Consider the following 16,851-nt stretch of genomic DNA (forward strand, 5'->3'; position numbering starts at 1 on the left):
TAAGGATACATGTCTGTATAGGCACATTATTTTGCTGGACTTTGATGGATTTCTGTTTGTTTATTCTTTGGTCATGATACAAATAGCATAAACAGTTTTCCAGTTGATTGGAAAAGGGCTCATTTGAGGCAGAAATTTTCTTTGCGGCTTAATCAAGCATGTACATAAAGCAAAAATGACTAATCAAGCATTGTGGTGAAAAGGATTAGAAAACAAATTCTGGGTTGGGTGCGGTAGCTCATGCCTGAAATGCCAGCACTTTGGGAGGCCAAAGTGGGAAGATCACTTGAGGCCAGGAGTTCAAGACCAGCCTTGGCAACATAGTGAGACCCCCATCTCTACAGAAAAAAAAAAAAAAAATTAGATATGATGATATGCACCTGCAGTCTCAGCTACTCAGGAGGCCAGGGGAGGAGGATTGAGGCAGGAGGCTGAGGCAGGAGGATTGCGGCAGGGGGCTGAGGCAAGAGGCCGAGGCAAGAGGATTGAGGCAGGAGGCCAAGGCAGGAGGATTGAGGCAGGAGGTCGAGGCACGAGGATTGAGGCAAGAGGCTGAGGCAGGAGGATTGAGGTAGGAGGCCAAGGCAGGAGGATTGAGGCAGGAGGCTGAGGCGGGAGGCTGAGACGGGAGGATTGAGGTGGGAGGCTGAGGCAGGAGGCCGAGGCAGGAGGCTGAGGCAGGATTGAGGCAGGAGAATTGAGGCAGGAGGCTGAAGCAGGAGGATTGAGGCAGGAGGCTGAGGGAGGATCATTGAGGCATGAGGATTGAGGCAGGAGGATTGAGGCAGGAGGCTGAGGCAGGAGGATTGAGGCAGGAGGATTGCTTGAGCCCAAGAGTTCAAGGCTGCAGTGAGCTATAATCCTGCCACTCCAGCCTGGGGAGAGACAGAGGGAGACCCTGTCTCTATTTTTTGAAAATTCTAGAGACATATACACAGAGTAGGTTCTGGTGAACCAAGAAAGAAAGAAAATGGAAGGAAAATATTAGGCCTCACTTATATATTATTGTTTATACTAAACTTCAAATATATGATTAAAAAGAACATGGTGCTCCCAGAGCAAAAACATTCCCTTAGCAACTTCTTGGCAGCTGGTTGAGCATACTCTGCTGTGTTCCACTGGCACAGCTAATGTTGGGGAGCATTTCCTGTTCGAGTCTTCACCTTTACCTGCTGGTCCGCAGCAGCTTTTAAACTCCATCTGCCCCCAACTCATGCATAATGTGTCATGTATTACTGCCTAACCAAATTGTCCTGGATGTGTTATTTTCATTGTATGTGATGTTGTTTCTGACCTAAAAATTAGAATAAATCTACTTTTACTGTTTAAGAATAAAATAGAATAACACATACCTTCTGGGAGAATATGGTAGATTGTTGTGGGGATTCTTAATAGTTTTTTTTTTGAATTTTGTTTTCTATAGCTGATGCCATTAATAATGCTGCAGGCTTTGGTTTCAGAGGGTATGACAAAAATGGAGCAGCTCGCTGGGACTTAATTTCCAATTTGAGAATTCAACAAATAGAGGTGAGTCAATCATTAAGAAGTTAGTTAGTATATATTTTAAATACCAAGTTTGCTTTCATAAGTTATGGTGTGATGTCCTAGGAGTGGTGTTGAAGGTTTTTTAATATTAACATTCATTCTTTCATTTAACCAATATATATTGGTCGCCAACTATGTGCCCTGGGCACTGAAGACAATGAATAAGATAGGTACAATTCAGGCCCTCATGGAGCTTTAGTTTCCTAGAGGTTACAGAATAAGGTAAAATAGGTGGTGATCAGAGAGGGGTAAGGCATGTGGGTATCCATGAAATAGGAATCCAGGTTAGTTTAGGTATTTGGGGGAAGAAGGTCCTAAAGAAAATGATGCTTAAGCTGAGTCCCAAAAGACAGGCAGACACTCCAAGCAGAGGGAGCAGCCTGCGGGCTGAGAGAAGCTGTGTGGCTCATGTGGCTCATGTTGCTTCATAGTTGAGGGAGCCATGAAGGATGAGGTTGGGGAAGTGGAGGCCAGGCAGCCACACTCTTACAGGCCGTATTAAGAGTTTTGATCTTTCTTATAAGAGCAATGGGGCACTGTGGATGGATTATATGTGTAGCCAAGTGAGGTGATCATATAGGTGTTTTAGAAGAATCTGGCATGTAGAATGTATTTCCCTCAAGAGGCAGAGAGTTCTGTTAGGAGGATGTTTTGTTAATCCAAGATGATGGTGCCCTAAAGCACATACTGCCAGTAGGGCTAGAAACATATAAACATATTGGAGAGCCGTGTAAGAGACTCGACAGAACTTGGTGATAAATTGGGATCAGCAAGAGAGAATGAGTTATGAATCACGCCCAGAAACCTGATTTAAACAACTAGGTTTATGGTGATACCTTCCACTTAGATAAGGAACAGAGAATAGACGTGAGTTTGAAGGGAGAGGTAATATCTTCAAATCACAGACTTAGTGAGTTGTCTACCAGGCAGATCATGGTCAGACACTCAGCAGAGGCACCCGAGCTTGAGAGTAAAATCTGGAAACTGTCAGCACCTGGCAGTTCAGGCCCTGGAATGAGAACGAGAAGAGGTGAGAGTCTCTAAAAGAGCACCAGTACTGAGAGGCTGGGCAAAGGAATTCAGGAGTAGCCAGAAAGAAAAAAGGAGAAAACTAACTGGGCACTGTGGCTCACACCTGTAATCCCAGCACTTTGGGAGGCCGAGGCAGGCAGATCGCTTGAGCTCAGGAGTTTTAGACCAGCCTGGGCAACATGGCAAAACCCCATCTCTACAAAAAATAGAAAAACTAGCTGGCATGGTGATGAGCACCTGTAGTCCCAACTGCTCAGCAGGCTTCAGTGAGCCGTGATTGTGCCACTTGCCCTGTAGCCTGGGTGACACAGTAAAACCCTGTCTCAAAAAAAAAAAAAACAACAACATTGTTTTGCCAGCCTATGAAAAGGATCATTCCAACATTCCAAATCCAACACCAAAACTTGAGGTGAAGAGGTCAAGCTGGATCTTCTGATGAGCCCTAATGTTGCTAAAAGTGGGCAGTCAGGCAGTAAGTGCCCAAGATGGGATGATGTAAGAAATGCAGGCCATCACTGAAGTGTGCTGAGATACCCAAATCCGAATCGGATTTCTAGATCCTTCTAAATTTAGGGGGGGATGTGGAGTATAGAGAGTAGGTTAAACACCAGGTCGGATCAAAAGGGGAAGTGCTATGGGACATATGACCCAAGCTATTACAGATTAAAAGGCTTTGGCCAAATGCACTGGATGAACCTTTTTTGGAATCCTGATTGACCAAACCAACTGGAAAGGACTTTTGTAAACATCAGGAATATTTTAATACAAAGGGGGATTAGATGATGTTGAGGAATTATTATTAATTTTGTCGGATCATGGTCTTTTAAAAAGTCTTTATTTATTGGACACACATTCTGAACTAATTGCAGGTGGAATAAGAAGTCTGGTATTTGCTTTGAAATATTCTTAACAACAGTGTTGGCAATAAAAATGGAGAAGGAGAGGGAAAAATTGATCATTGTTGAAGCTGAGTGGTGGATATAGCGGTGTTTCTGACCTTTAATTATTAACACCTTAAGGGGAGTTTTGAGACACTCTTTTCCTAATAATTTACCCCCTAAAATTTTAATACCACAGATACACTGTATATCTGTATACCTATTGATATACTACTGTTTGTATATATGTTCTTCTTACATTAAAAAAAGATATTTTTGCCCCTTAAGAACCAATTTTCGTCTCCTGGGGGCGATATCACCCCTGCTGAGAGTGCATAGTGTAAGAAAAAGTAAAGAAAGGAGTTAATTTTTCTGAAGGAAAAAAGGGTCATCAGTGCTAAGTGCCACTGAGATACCAAGTAAGAGAAGGATACAAATGCCTTAATTATTTATTTATTTATCTATTTTCTGAGACAAAGTGTCACTATGTTGCCCAGGCTGGAGTGCAGTGGCGTGATTTCGGTTCACTGCAACCTCTGCCTCCCGGGTTCAAGCGATTCTCCTGCTTCAGCCTCCTGAGTAACTGGGATTCAAGGCGCCTGCCACTACACCTGGCCAGTGTTTGTATTTGTAGTAGAGAGGGTGTTTCACCATGTTGGCCAGGCTAGTCTCAAACTCCTGACTTCAGGCAATCCACCCATCTCGGCCTCCCAAAGGGCTGGGATTACCGGCATGAGCCACCGTGCCCATCCTTGTTTATAGTTTTATGAACAACAGTTTCAGGAGAGGGATTGTCATAAAGGCCAGATTATACAACTCCTAGGAGTTCATTCCCCATAAAGGGAAGAGGGTAGAAATAGGGCAGTAGCTGAGGGGAACAGGGAATTAAGGAGAGCTGTTTGTTTAATTTTGTTTTAAAATGGAGAGATTAAAACATGTTTACTGAGTAGGAGACTATTTGGAGGGGAGAGTGTGAAGCTTCTCCTACAGTTGAAGGAGAGAAACCTATTGATCATTGAAGTCCCTGAGAAGATGGAAGTGGAGAGATTGGCCCTGAAGGAGAAGGACCACTTCTCCTGTTATAAAGACAGGAAGGAGGGCAGGATAAGTATGTGTGCAGCTGAGTGTGTAGTTTGATGGTGAGAATTGGAGTCTGATGATTTTATATCGTCTCTGTAAAGTAGGAGGCCAACTTACCTGTTGTGAGGGAGAAAGGAGGTGATAGGACCAGAGATATAGATGGGGTATTAGGTTGAATCATGTGAAACTGCTGACACTTACCTCTTCTTGACTTTATTTTAAAAAAAAGAGAAAAGAAAATTTCAAATGGTTCAGTCCAGTAGCTGTTTTCAGGAACAGGAGAATGAACTGTCTAGGAAAACAGGATTGTGGGTTGAGGGCTCAGTCGTGGTGGAGAACCATGAACCATGAACTTCAGACAAAGGTCTGAACTGTGGTGATACTCTGCACTCAGCGCGCAAATGTTACCAGTGGGAGAGTGGACAGTGTGGTTGATCTGGAATTAGGGTTTTGATAGGGAGGTGAATGGAAAGGAAAAAGAAACAAAAGCATTGAAGATTCTGACATAAGAATAGTAAATAATGGAACACAAAATCTAAAATGGTCAGAAGTGAAGACCAGAGGAAGAGAGAGTTACATAGGATAAAAGCAGGGTAGGAGATGAAAGGGCCCCTCTGAGATCAAAGAATAGCTTTAGTGGGAGTAACTTGAGAGAGGAAGCTGGGAAGGTGGGACGCCCTGCGAGATCTGGGTGTACAGATCCACTCTTTCAGGGGCAGCACAGCCAGGCAGCACTGGAATTGAGAGTAGCCAGGGCATCGAGAGACGATGGCAGGGCAGGATGTTGCGGTGGACATCTGCTTCACCCAGAACCATGGCGGAGCTTGGTGGGAAGGAGGTAATGAGGTAGGCGCCCCAGTCTTCAGTGTGAGAGGGAGGCCATCGACAGGCATTTGTACACACTCTCAGGAATTTCTCTGGAAGAATTCCATGACATCCCTTGTAAATGTTAACATACAGGAGAAAATGGTGATGATCCATCTACCTCATAGATGTTCCCAACAGTAAATAAACTTGTCTTATATAGAATGATGTTACCATATTAGAAAAACAAGATTAAGGAAAGAGAAATCAGTATACTACCATTGATTAGTATAAGTAATCAATGGTAGTATACAATTAGTATAAGTAATCAATTACTTAACATTGTTAAGTAATTTTTGTTTTAATTTTTTAGCATAATAATATATTATTACTTAGATTTAAAGCTTCATTATTTTGTGACACAAAGAAAAAAGTTTCCTTTTTTTTCAGATGTCAACAAGTTTCAAGATGTTTCTTGATAATTGGAATATTCAGACAGCTCTTTGGCTCAAAAGGTGCGTTCCTTCAAAAACAATCTTTAGATGTGCTTCGACGTCTAGTTCTTGAGGTTGAGCTTCATTGAATTCAGGTTCTTGATTAAATTAACAGTGTTGAGTGACATTGTAACCTCACTGTCAGCCAGGAAACACTGTTAGCCTCCTCCTAAGCAAGTCAGTATCGAATGAGAACTATTTTGGCTTGAGTCATGAATGTAGCTATCCTGCAGGTGCAGCTATCCTGCAGGTGCAGCTATCCTGCCCTCTCAGCCTCCTTTAAAGGCCTCTGCCAATGTCAGAGGTCACCAGTATCCTCCTTTGCAGCTCCTGATCCCGTTCAGTAGAGATGTGGTTTAAATTAACAAGTGCCTGCACAAGCACAATACTTATGCCTGGGTACTCCAGAACAGTCCCGGTTTTAAATATTTCAATTCAACAAATCTTTATCTGTTAGGCAAGGGATAAAAAGATGAGTAAGATAAAAAGACTCAGCTCCTGAAAGTGAAAGAGTTTGCAGTTTTGTTAAAGACACGGTGGTGTAATCAGACACGTGCTGTTCCCTGTTGTGAGGATTAGGAGAGGGAAAGCAGGAACAGTGAGGGCACAGAGGGATGCAGGAAGAAATTCCTGGAGTGTGGATGCTTGAGCAGAGGTTTGTGTCAGGAGTGTGTCTCCTCAACAGGGCAAGGTAGAGGCAGGACAGGCTGGGTGGAGTAACAGGTGCGAAGGACAGAGCTGGGGAACAGCGCACTCGCCCAGGGGTTCTCTTACCGTCCCTGTGAGCACATTGCCCTATCTTGAACTTACTTCATTAAAAACGGCCCCTATAATGATAGGGCGCTAAGCAGCCTTCTTTTATAGTGTCCTTTTTAAAATGACAAATGAAACATCTTTGTCCCTTGAGATGGCGAGCATACGCTAGCATCTCTTCACAGTGCCTGGCAGAGTCTCCCCAGTGGCTGCAGATCCTCTGAGCTAATCTGTTGTGTTATTTTTTGTTATTGTTATAATTTAAATTTGATACCTTAGGGAAACTTTATTTTCACTGCGTTCTCTATCTCTGTTATAGGAAAACTGTAGACTAAGCACAGTCTATCTGCCAGAAAGAGTAGTGTTATTAGGTCATTTGAAAGTTATTGATTTTTTTTTTTTTAAATAAAATAATGTAGGATAAAAGTAACCTTATCCTTTTTGTGAATTGTATAGACTCCCAAATACTAGAAATGACCATTTAAGTTACTATATATACCAGTAAGAAGATAGGAATTAACTTTATGTTCCTAAGTTTGACACTTAATAGCTATAGCCTTCCTGAGATCATAGAGAAGTGATTGCCTAAGATAAGTTGTATTTGTTTTTCTAGTTACCCTAAATCCTGTCAGGTAATAAAAGAATGATCATTGCAGGCTTTGTAAACTCGGGTCACTCACTCCGCTTGGCTCTCCATGTTTTTCATGGTTTCTAGGGTGTGTTATGAACGAACCTCCTTCAGTCCAACTATCCAGACGTTCATTCTCTCTGCCATTTGGCACGGGGTATACCCAGGATATTATCTAACGTTTCTAACAGGGGTGTTAATGACATTAGCAGCACGAGCTGTAAGTATCAAGAATTTTATTTTACAATTCAATGGTCCACTTGAACTGTTAAAAAGGCTGAGTACATCTCTCTTACAAGGTAGACCCTCTTTCCTTGGCCATAGTCAGTATTGTCCTTTCCACTAGAAGCAAAGTGTGTAACTGTGTGCGTGTTTGCTGAGCACTCACCGTGGGCTAGGCTCCACGCCCAGTTCCTGTGAGGAGAAAACATGTTTCTATGTGCCTGGCAGGTAGGAGGCACTCACAAAATGTTACTTTGTCTTTACAGAATTTTCTGAAGGAGAGATAAAAACTGAGTTAAATAAAGATGATCAGAATGGGTAGGTTTATTTTAGAAATGTTTCCTGAAAGCTGTAACCTTTGAATCCTCTCTGAGACGAAGAGTAGACTGTGCGAGGCCAAGACAGTGGATGAGCCACACTGGAAGTGGGCACAGTTCTCTAAAGTATTTGCCCAGATAGAACCTAGAGTAATATTTTGGGAAACAATTGAGAAATTAGGTTGGTGATGTGAGAGAGGTGAGGAGAAGGATAATTTAGTGTAAGCCCTTGAAAAGCAGTTAGAGGAAAGTGACGTGACAAAAACCACGTTTGAACAAGCTGCTAATGGCACTTACAGGTAAGAGGGTTTCATTTAACAAACTAGCAGATATTTACTATATTCCATTTTGAGGTACTTTGGGGATATATGAGGGAAATTTCAAGAAGTATTGACTAAGGGTACCTTCCGGTAGTTTGTAGTCTAATTTGGGATAAGGTGTATGTGTGTGTACATACCTTACGCTTGCGTGTGTGTACACACATGTGCATCACAAGGCATGTGTGACAGATTCTGTGGGTGTTATAAATACTAACTCGCATAGGTGTTTAGAGATGGAAGAAGTCTCTTTGGGTTGGGTTAATTAGAGATGGCCCCATTAGGAAGGTGTTTGGATCTGGACTTTGAGAGATGAAAGTTATTTCAATAATGAGTGAAGTACAATGGGGAAGAAAATGACATTCTAGGCATGGGAAGGACATTAGCAAAACCCATAATTCTTAGTGGCTAGGCTCTGCTATCTCTTGCCTAGCTCACCGCCATGGCAGTCACCTGCTTTTGATTCCATCCTGTTCACCAATGACAAATCCATTTGTCCTGAGGTACGGGCTTTCAGCATTCCATTCTTGCGCTTAAAAACTGTACCTAACTCCCTCCCATTGCAGACAGAATAGGATAGGCTTCTTCCCCACTTGGTGTTCAAGTTCTACCAATGCCCTCCTCCCTTCCCCCATTTGCCTCTCTAGAATTACCCAGTGTCTATGCATACATGAATTCTCTGCTTCCATTAGATTGACTTGTCATTCCCCAAATACACCATGCACTTGCACATTAGCAAAGCCAAGTTTGTCTTTCACAAATGCAGAGGTTAAATAAGAGTTAAGGATGAAGGTAAACCAAACTTTATTTATATACGATATTTTACCAAATATGATTTAAGGATCTCTAGGCAGTGTTGTCTTAAACTTTTTTTTTTGAAACTTTTACAGAATCTAATCTACAGAAAAGTTGCAAAGAACTTCTATATGCCCTTTACCCAGACTCACCAGTCATTTATGTTTTCCCTGTGACTTCCTCTCTTTTATACACAGTGTGTACAATGTGTATTAGCCTTTTTAGAACCAACTTTTTCCATAGTAGCAGTGTACATTCCCACTAGCAACATAGGAGAGTTTCAGTTACTCCACTCCACATTCTTCCAACAGTTGCTATCACCAGTGTAATTGCATAAGTAATGTTAATTTAAAGATACAGCAAATATTTTTGTTTCTTTATTTCAGATGAGAAATAACTTTAGACATTATTTCATTGAACCTTCCCAACTGAAATTATTTTATGATGTTATAACATGGATAGTAACTCAAGTAGCAATAAGTTACACAGTTGTGCCATTCGTACTTCTTTCTATAAAACCGTCATTCATGTTTTACAGGTAAGTGTTACTCTTAAAACTTTGTCAGTGGGAATAACTTTATTTTCAAAAGAAAGGTTCTTGCTATTGGATAGAATGGAAAAATAGTACCACAGCCACATTTCCTACTGATAAATGCATTATCAGTTACTTTTTAATTCTGAATCAAGCAGTCTCAGCGTTTCTGTGTGGAATGACTCATACTACTCACCCCTCAGATGACTGATTCAGCCAGGTAACCACTGCCTCAAACCTCTCCTAAATTTAACAGAAAGCTTCTTAGCTTAATTGTCCTGAACCTCTTTAGGGAAAAAACTAGCTATTTCCAAAGAATTATTAATTATCTTTTTTTTTTTTTTTTGGGGGGGGGACGGAATCTCGCTCTGTCGCCCAGGCTGGAGTGCAGTGGTACAGTCTCGGTCACTGCAACCTCCGCCTCCCAGGTTCAAGCAATCCTCTGCCTCAGCCTCCCAAGTAGCTGGGATTACAGGCGCCCGCCACTACTCCAGGCTAATTTTTGTGTTTTTTTTTTTAGTAGAGACGGGGTTTCACCATCTTGGCCAGGCTGGTCTTGAGCTCTTGACCTCGTGATCCACCCGCCTTGGCCTCCCAAAGTGCTGGGATTACAGGCATGAGCCACCACACCCAGCCTAAGGAAAATAAATTATATTTTGTTTGTTCCTTTTCACTGTGTCTTTTATGTTTGATTGATACTGTGGTGATCTGTATGTTACAGAAATTGTCTTGTCTTGAATTCTGTATTTTTATAATCTACTTATCTCCTCTCCCTGCCCACCAAATTCCACTCCCCCATATTAGATGGTGATATTTTAGAGATCAAAAACTTTATTCTTTTATAAATTCTTTATTACTCTAGCATTTAGAATCACTTAGCACAGAGTATATAGTCAAAAAGTTACTGACTCAAATATGGCAATAATTATACAGGAAGACATTAAGTAAGTCCTGCTAAAGTTTCCATTTTAACAATGTTAGTATATGTTTAAAAATGTGATTGGGCTGTTGGTTAGATTTTCTATCCCAGGTACTTTGCTCAGAATTACTTGGACTTACAGCTATAGATACAGTTTAGGTTACATTCGATTTATATAATTTGAGAAATGATGTTTTCAATATTTTTAATAATGTCGCCTTTCTTTGCTTCATGGAAGTAACCATCAAGAAGCAATATTGCTTCTCTGTCACTCCCCTCATTAGAATATTTGTAACTTAGAGACAGTAAATAGCAGGTGAGGCCAGACTGGTAAAAGTCTTAACTATCTCCACATTTTCTTTGTTGACTCAACTTTTGATTCTGTGAATTGGGGAGATTTTCAGATGGCTACCGGTATTAATATGTACCTTTTTGTTTTTATTCTGTTTAACCATGGCCTTATGACCCTTACAAAGGAATGTAATATGCTATCTAGAAAATCAGGCTTCTAATCAGCCTGGGTTTATCCAGTGCTATAAATACCCACTGGCCTACACTATCAGGTTTCTCCTCCTGAGGGGGAGGAATAAAAGAATAATGTAGTAAACAAATACATCCTAAGGTGGGCCACGGGACATTTTGACAAGCGGGCAGTTATTAAGGATTATTATCACATTTGAATAAGCTTTTTCCCTTTTTCTTTTAGCTCCTGGTATTACTGCCTGCACATTCTTGGTATCTTAGTATTATTGTTGTTGCCGGTGAAAAAAACTCAAAGAAGAAAGAATACACATGAAAACATTCAGCTCTCACAATCCAAAAAGTTTGATGAAGGAGAAAATTCTTTGGGACAGAACAGTTTTTCTACAACAAACAATGTTTGCAATCAGAATCAAGAAATAGCCTCGAGACATTCATCACTAAAGCAGTGATCGGCAAGGCTCCGAGGGCTGTTTTTTTTTTGATGTTAACAGAAACCAATCTTAGCACCTTTTCAAGGGGTTTGAGTTTGTTGGAAAAGCGATTGACTGGGGGGAAATGGACAGTTATAGATAAGGAATTTCCTGTACACCAGATCGGAAATGGAGTGCAACAAGCCCTCCCATGCCATATCCCTGTGGGCCACGCCTTATGTAAGAATATTTCCATATTTCAGTGGGTACTCCCAGCCTCAGCACTTGTCCTAGGGTCACATGCGTGCCCTGTTGCTGAATGTACGTTGCGTATCCCAAGGCACTGAAGAGGTGGAAAAATAATCGTGTCAATCTGGATGATAGAAATTAACTTTTCCAAATGAATGTCTTGCCTTAAACCCTCTTATTTCCTAAAATATTGTTCCCAAATGGTATTTTCAAGTGTAATATTGTGAGAACACTATTGCAGTAGTTGATGTTGTGTGCTGTAAAGGATTTTAGGAGGAATTTGAAACAGGATATTTAAGAATGTGGATTTTTTAAAATGCAATAAACATCTCAGTATTTGAAGGGTTTTCTTAAAGTATGTCAAATGACTACAATCCTTAGTGAAACTGCAAACATTTAATGGACGCCAAATTATAGGTAGCTGATTTTGCTGGAGAGTTTAATTACCTTGTGCAGTCAAAGAGCACTTCCAGAAGGAATTTCTTAAAACATAATGAAAGGTTTGGTAATGTGATATTTTAAGCTTATTCTTTTTCTTAAAAGAGAGAGGTGACTAAGGAAGGCAGGAATGAAGAAGCACTGCCTGGCCTCCAGTGGAATGCACAGGGTGGAGCCACAGCTCTGCAAGGCCGCTTCTCCCCCACGCCAGGGCTCTGCACCATCATGTGAGACTTAAACAAAAAGTGGAATGACTTTGTGATACTTTGGACTTCTAAACTAAATTTATCAGGCATAAATTATGTAGAATTAGAAAGAGGCTTTGAAAATAATATCGGTAGGTTGCTCAAAGGTTTTGAAAGAGAAACCGCCAGGTAGGTTACTATCTGGCTAATCAATTTCTTATCTTTGACAATTTAATTCATATTTGGGAAACTTTTAGGGAAATGAAAACTGAAAGTCATTGAGTCTGGGTGACATTTTTTGAGAATAATACAAATTCATTTTCAAACTCTTCTCATATTAAAACTTTGCTGTGATCTCTTACTAAAATGAGTTTTAGGTCTGTAAGTGGAAAAATGTGCTTTTATTTTATGGGCCATTTTTACCATGATTAATCTTGCCTTGGATTACTAGGTGTCTCCTGCAGTCCCACAGAGGACTGTGGTGGCCACAGGAGCTGAAGGCAGGAGAGCGGGATTTGACGCCAGGCAGTGCAGCGGCCTCAGCCCCAGATGGTTCCTCCTGCCCTGTGGGAGGGGAGGGGGCAAAGCCTTCTGACCTCACCTTTATTTGATCTATGTATGGAGCTTACTTTTACTTTTTGCCTTACATTTTTAATGAAATGCAAATTTTCTGTGATGAGTTTCTCTCTCTGTTTTTTCGGGGGTGGGGTCACTAATAAATTTGCAAATGAAGTTAAGGACAAGGCAACCATCTGGCTTATGCTATATAATACTTCATTTAAAGCAGAAAGGAAAAGTAAATGCACTTGCAGCTTTTGAGGTCTCAGCAAAAATGGGAATGTGTCTTTTTTGAAGTTTAGAAATATCCTGATCTATTTTTATTTCTCTAAAAGTAAGTGTTTTCCAGCTGATAAGGCTAACCCTACCATTCCTTCTCAGGAAAAGATCGATAACTAAATAAATTTCCTGTGTTTTCCCATGCATTGAAATTATGTTGGCTGGGCGCAGTGGCTCACACCTGTAATCCCAGCAGTTTGGGAGGCCGAGGCAGGTGGATCACTTGAGGTCAGGAGTTCGAGACCAGCCTGACTAACATGGTGAAACCCCATCTCTACTAAAAATACAAAAATTAGACGGGTGTGGTGGTGCACACCTGTAATCCCAGCTACTTGGGAGGCTGAGGCAGGAGAATTGCTTGAACCTGGGAAGTGGAGGTTGCAGTGGGCTGAAATTGCACCACTGCACTCCAGCCTGGGCGACAGAGGGAGACTCCGTCTCACACACACACAAAAAAAAAAAAGAAAGAAAAAAAAATTATGCTAGCTGTTTAATGTGAGAGAATAGAAAGAATATTCACGGAAAGTACCTGCCCTGTAAAATGTTTGATCATTTTCATTAATGTTGCAGAGAATCCAACTGCTATTAAGAGAAAGTGAACAAATTAAGAATATAAAAGATAGGTTCAGGCATGTCATAAGTGAAAACAAGAAGGCTTAATACAAACTTGTTGGGTTTTGTTTTTGTGTGTGTGGTTTTTTTTGTGTTTTTTTTGTTTTTTGTTTTTTTTTGGTTCAGCCTATCTAGCCACTTACAAATAATCACATTTCTGTTACTTGAATTTACTTTATTTCTCAGCCTGTAAACCTTAGTCACTGTTACCTATTTCTTGCTCAGTGAATATAATCTTAGCACCGTCATCTAGAAAGCAAGATATTTGATTTGTTTTCCGGTTCCTTTGAAGATAATAATTCCATGTCCAGTTTGACTGATTTTCATACCCCTGAATCAACTAGTTATTTTTATGAAATGGTTTTTTGGATAGCTCTCCTCTAGTTTGGAGAAGTAATAATAACAAAGATTAATATTTTGCTTTTAGTACTTACAGTAGAAGAATTTTAAACTAGTACATCTACTCCTGTTAAATAGAAACGGGATTCATTGTATTATGTGCTTGCTTTTTTTTAAATCAATAGAATAAGATTCAATGCATATTTATGTTATATATTTTCCACTATTCAGGTATCATGAAATCACTCCAGAGATGATCAATCAACATCATATTTATACTTTTGGTTAATTATATACTACTCAGGGAAAAAATGAACAAAAATAATTATTCATCCTTCAATTTCATTTTCTTGAAACAGAGTTCGTTTAATTTGGTATGCCTCAGCTGTCACCATTTTATAAGTGGCTTGTTCTGTTTTTAAAATAAGTATTTTTATTGGAACTCAGGGTAATTGGGGGAATTTATTTAGCTTCTGAAATATCCAGCAGGGTAGAGAAGATTTATTTGGCTTCACAAATGTCTGGTGACCCCTTCTTTTATTAGCCACTACTGCCCATTTGATTCAAAAATAAATTTATTGGTCTCCACCATGTGTGACACACACAGGATTTCCAAACATACCACTTTTAAGAAAAATGTGCAGTAGAAAGGAGGTTTCTAGAAAGTGACAGTAACTCACATTTAAGCACTACCTGACCTGGGAGGGGACCTGGATTTTCATTCTGGTTCTGCCTTTCATGAGACTTAAGACTTGGAGGAGCCACCTGTCCTGTAAACCCCAAGTTCCTCAGCCATAAGCAAGTGGGGTCATCCTAAGAGTTCAGGACCAGTTGGGTGTCATGAATGGAGCCATTAGCAAGGTCTGTAGGATTCAAGGAGTTGGGCAAATTCACAGTCCACTCTATTGTCATGGTTACTGACTTGTACTCCTTGAGCTCAAAGCCCTGACATTTCAAAAGGTTGTCATGATAACAGTGAAACCTCTGAATCCCTTAAATCAGAAGGCGTGGCAAATACTTTTTCTACTGGCAATAGCTCTTACAATGAGTGTTTCATAATGAAATGTCTCTGCTGAAGAAAACATGTTTTCCTTTTGCTTTCTCTGCTTTGTTGGTTTCTGTGTGTGCTGTGTAACACTGGAGAAGATACATGCTCTGGAATATTTTATACAGATTACTGACTACTGGACAGCGTTTAACACTGCACAACATCTCAAAGTTATTCAAGGATATTTAAAGCATATTTACTTTAGTTACACCTTATTTTAAACTCCAGAAAACAATAGCTTTAAAAATTTTGACATTAAAATAATTATAAATGTATACTTTTACTCGAGGACTAGATCACAATTTTAGGGCAAAAATCTTTCCTATTTAAAATTAATGCCTTGTAAATATTTAGTTTATATATTCATGAACAAATCTGGACATTTATACTTTTTTTTGTTTCCTTATCAACTGTTCACAATTATTACTTAATTGGTTTTAACAGTTCTACATTATAATTGAAAGAAAAACTACTTGAGCGACTGATTGTTTCAGAATAGTGCCTACTATTTCTGTGTCAGCTAAAAATTTGTCCAGAGTTTTAGATATAAGCTAGTATTTTGTGGAGTTTTATCCAGGCATGAATAGTTCTTCCTGGCTGAAACTTAATACATCAGATTTAATATAGGTGCAGAATCCTAAATAACACTGTGAGATGTAATCTTAACTGCCCTCCATATCTTATAAAACTGCTGCACTTAACCCAGTGTGCATTTAATGAGTGGCTGGTCATTGATACACTCATCTTAGATGCTGAAATTTCTGTTCTGCTAGCCCTTGTAAAAGTGGGTTTCTTGATCAATGCGTGCTCCCAATGCTGAAGGAAAAGATTTGTGTTTAAGAAAAGAAGTACATGCTGAAATTTGAGTGTGAAAGATTAGAACACAGAGGGTCTCTACAGTGTTTTTCTGCCACACTAGGATGTCAAATCTATTTATAGAGACTCTGATTACAACAGAAATTTTAAAACGAAATTTTCCACATAAGTATTTTGTAGGAAAGCTCTTATAATCAATGCTTAAGCTGCTTTTTAAGGCTTTTCTTGTACAGAGGTTGCAGCCAATTACATTTTAATTGGTAGGCTGCTGAATAATGTTTTTGTACGTTTTAAAATAATATTTATTTTAATAGGTTTTTTAACATTATGCAAACCCCAATAAAGAACTGACATGCTGCACAGGCCATTGACTGGGAAATTTTGTGAAACACAGCCTAAATACACAGTTTTTACACCAACTAATTTGTCTTGCCTTTAAAACTGATTATAACTCTTTAAGTACAACTTTTATAAAGAAAAAACAACACTAAGACTGTATGTTCTATAAATTACAGTGTAATGACCCATGCAGAACCACTGTCTGAAGCTTCCTCAGTGATGCATAGCCATCTCTCCAGCCATGTTGTATCAAATTGCACACTAAAAAGAAAGGGAAATACTACAATGAAAAACCAAAAGTTGGCCGGGCGCGGTGGCTCAAGCCTGTAATCCCAGCACTTTGGGAGGCCGAGACGGGTGGATCACGAGGTCAGGAAATCGAGACCATCCTGGCTAACACGGTGAAACCCCGTCTCTACTAAAAAATACAAAAAACTAGCCGGGCCCAGTGGCGGGTGCCTGCAGTCCCAGCTACTCGGGAGGCTGAGGCAGGAGAATGGCGGGAACCCGGGAGGCGGAGCTTGCAGTGAGCTGAGATCCGGCCACTGCACTCCAGCCCGGGCGACAGAGCGAGACTCCGTCTCAAAAACAAAAACAAAAACAAAAGTTACAGAGCAACATAAGTAAAATGACTAACCAGTTTCCTAGTAACATGTTTGAAATGGAAAAGGTGACTGACTGCCTTTCACTAGAGTCTTAGCTGTTTCATGTTCACTATTTTAGGTTAATTTTCTTGGGAAATCAATTTGAATATTCCTCCCTGTCCTTTTGCATTATAG

The 16,851-nt window shown here is 40.1% G+C and overlaps 1 protein-coding gene across 11 annotated transcripts in view; it reads left to right on the forward strand.

Annotated features, from left to right (window-relative positions):
* Positions 1-16,344, forward strand: part of MBOAT2 (membrane bound glycerophospholipid O-acyltransferase 2) — a 153,221-nt gene extending 136,877 nt beyond the window's left edge. For 6 of the 11 annotated variants that reach the window (XM_074012388.1, XM_005576601.5, XM_074012389.1 and 3 more), the window contains 5 exons: positions 1,424-1,527; positions 5,790-5,854; positions 7,302-7,434; positions 9,252-9,403; positions 11,023-16,344. In XM_074012388.1, coding sequence (XP_073868489.1) covers positions 1,424-1,527; positions 5,790-5,854; positions 7,302-7,434; positions 9,252-9,403; positions 11,023-11,248 — 680 coding nt within the window. In that variant the 3' untranslated portion in view covers positions 11,249-16,344. Of the gene's footprint in view, positions 1-1,423; positions 1,528-5,789; positions 5,855-7,301; positions 7,435-7,702; positions 7,755-9,251; positions 9,404-11,022 lie in introns of all 11 variants that reach the window. The other 5 variants (XR_012422700.1, XR_012422697.1, XR_012422699.1 and 2 more) reach the window with 2 other exon arrangements.
* Positions 16,345-16,851: the final 507 nt, after the last annotated feature.

Source organism: Macaca fascicularis, chromosome 13 (assembly GCF_037993035.2).
Source record: "Macaca fascicularis isolate 582-1 chromosome 13, T2T-MFA8v1.1".
Classification (NCBI taxonomy): Eukaryota; Metazoa; Chordata; class Mammalia; order Primates; family Cercopithecidae; genus Macaca; species Macaca fascicularis.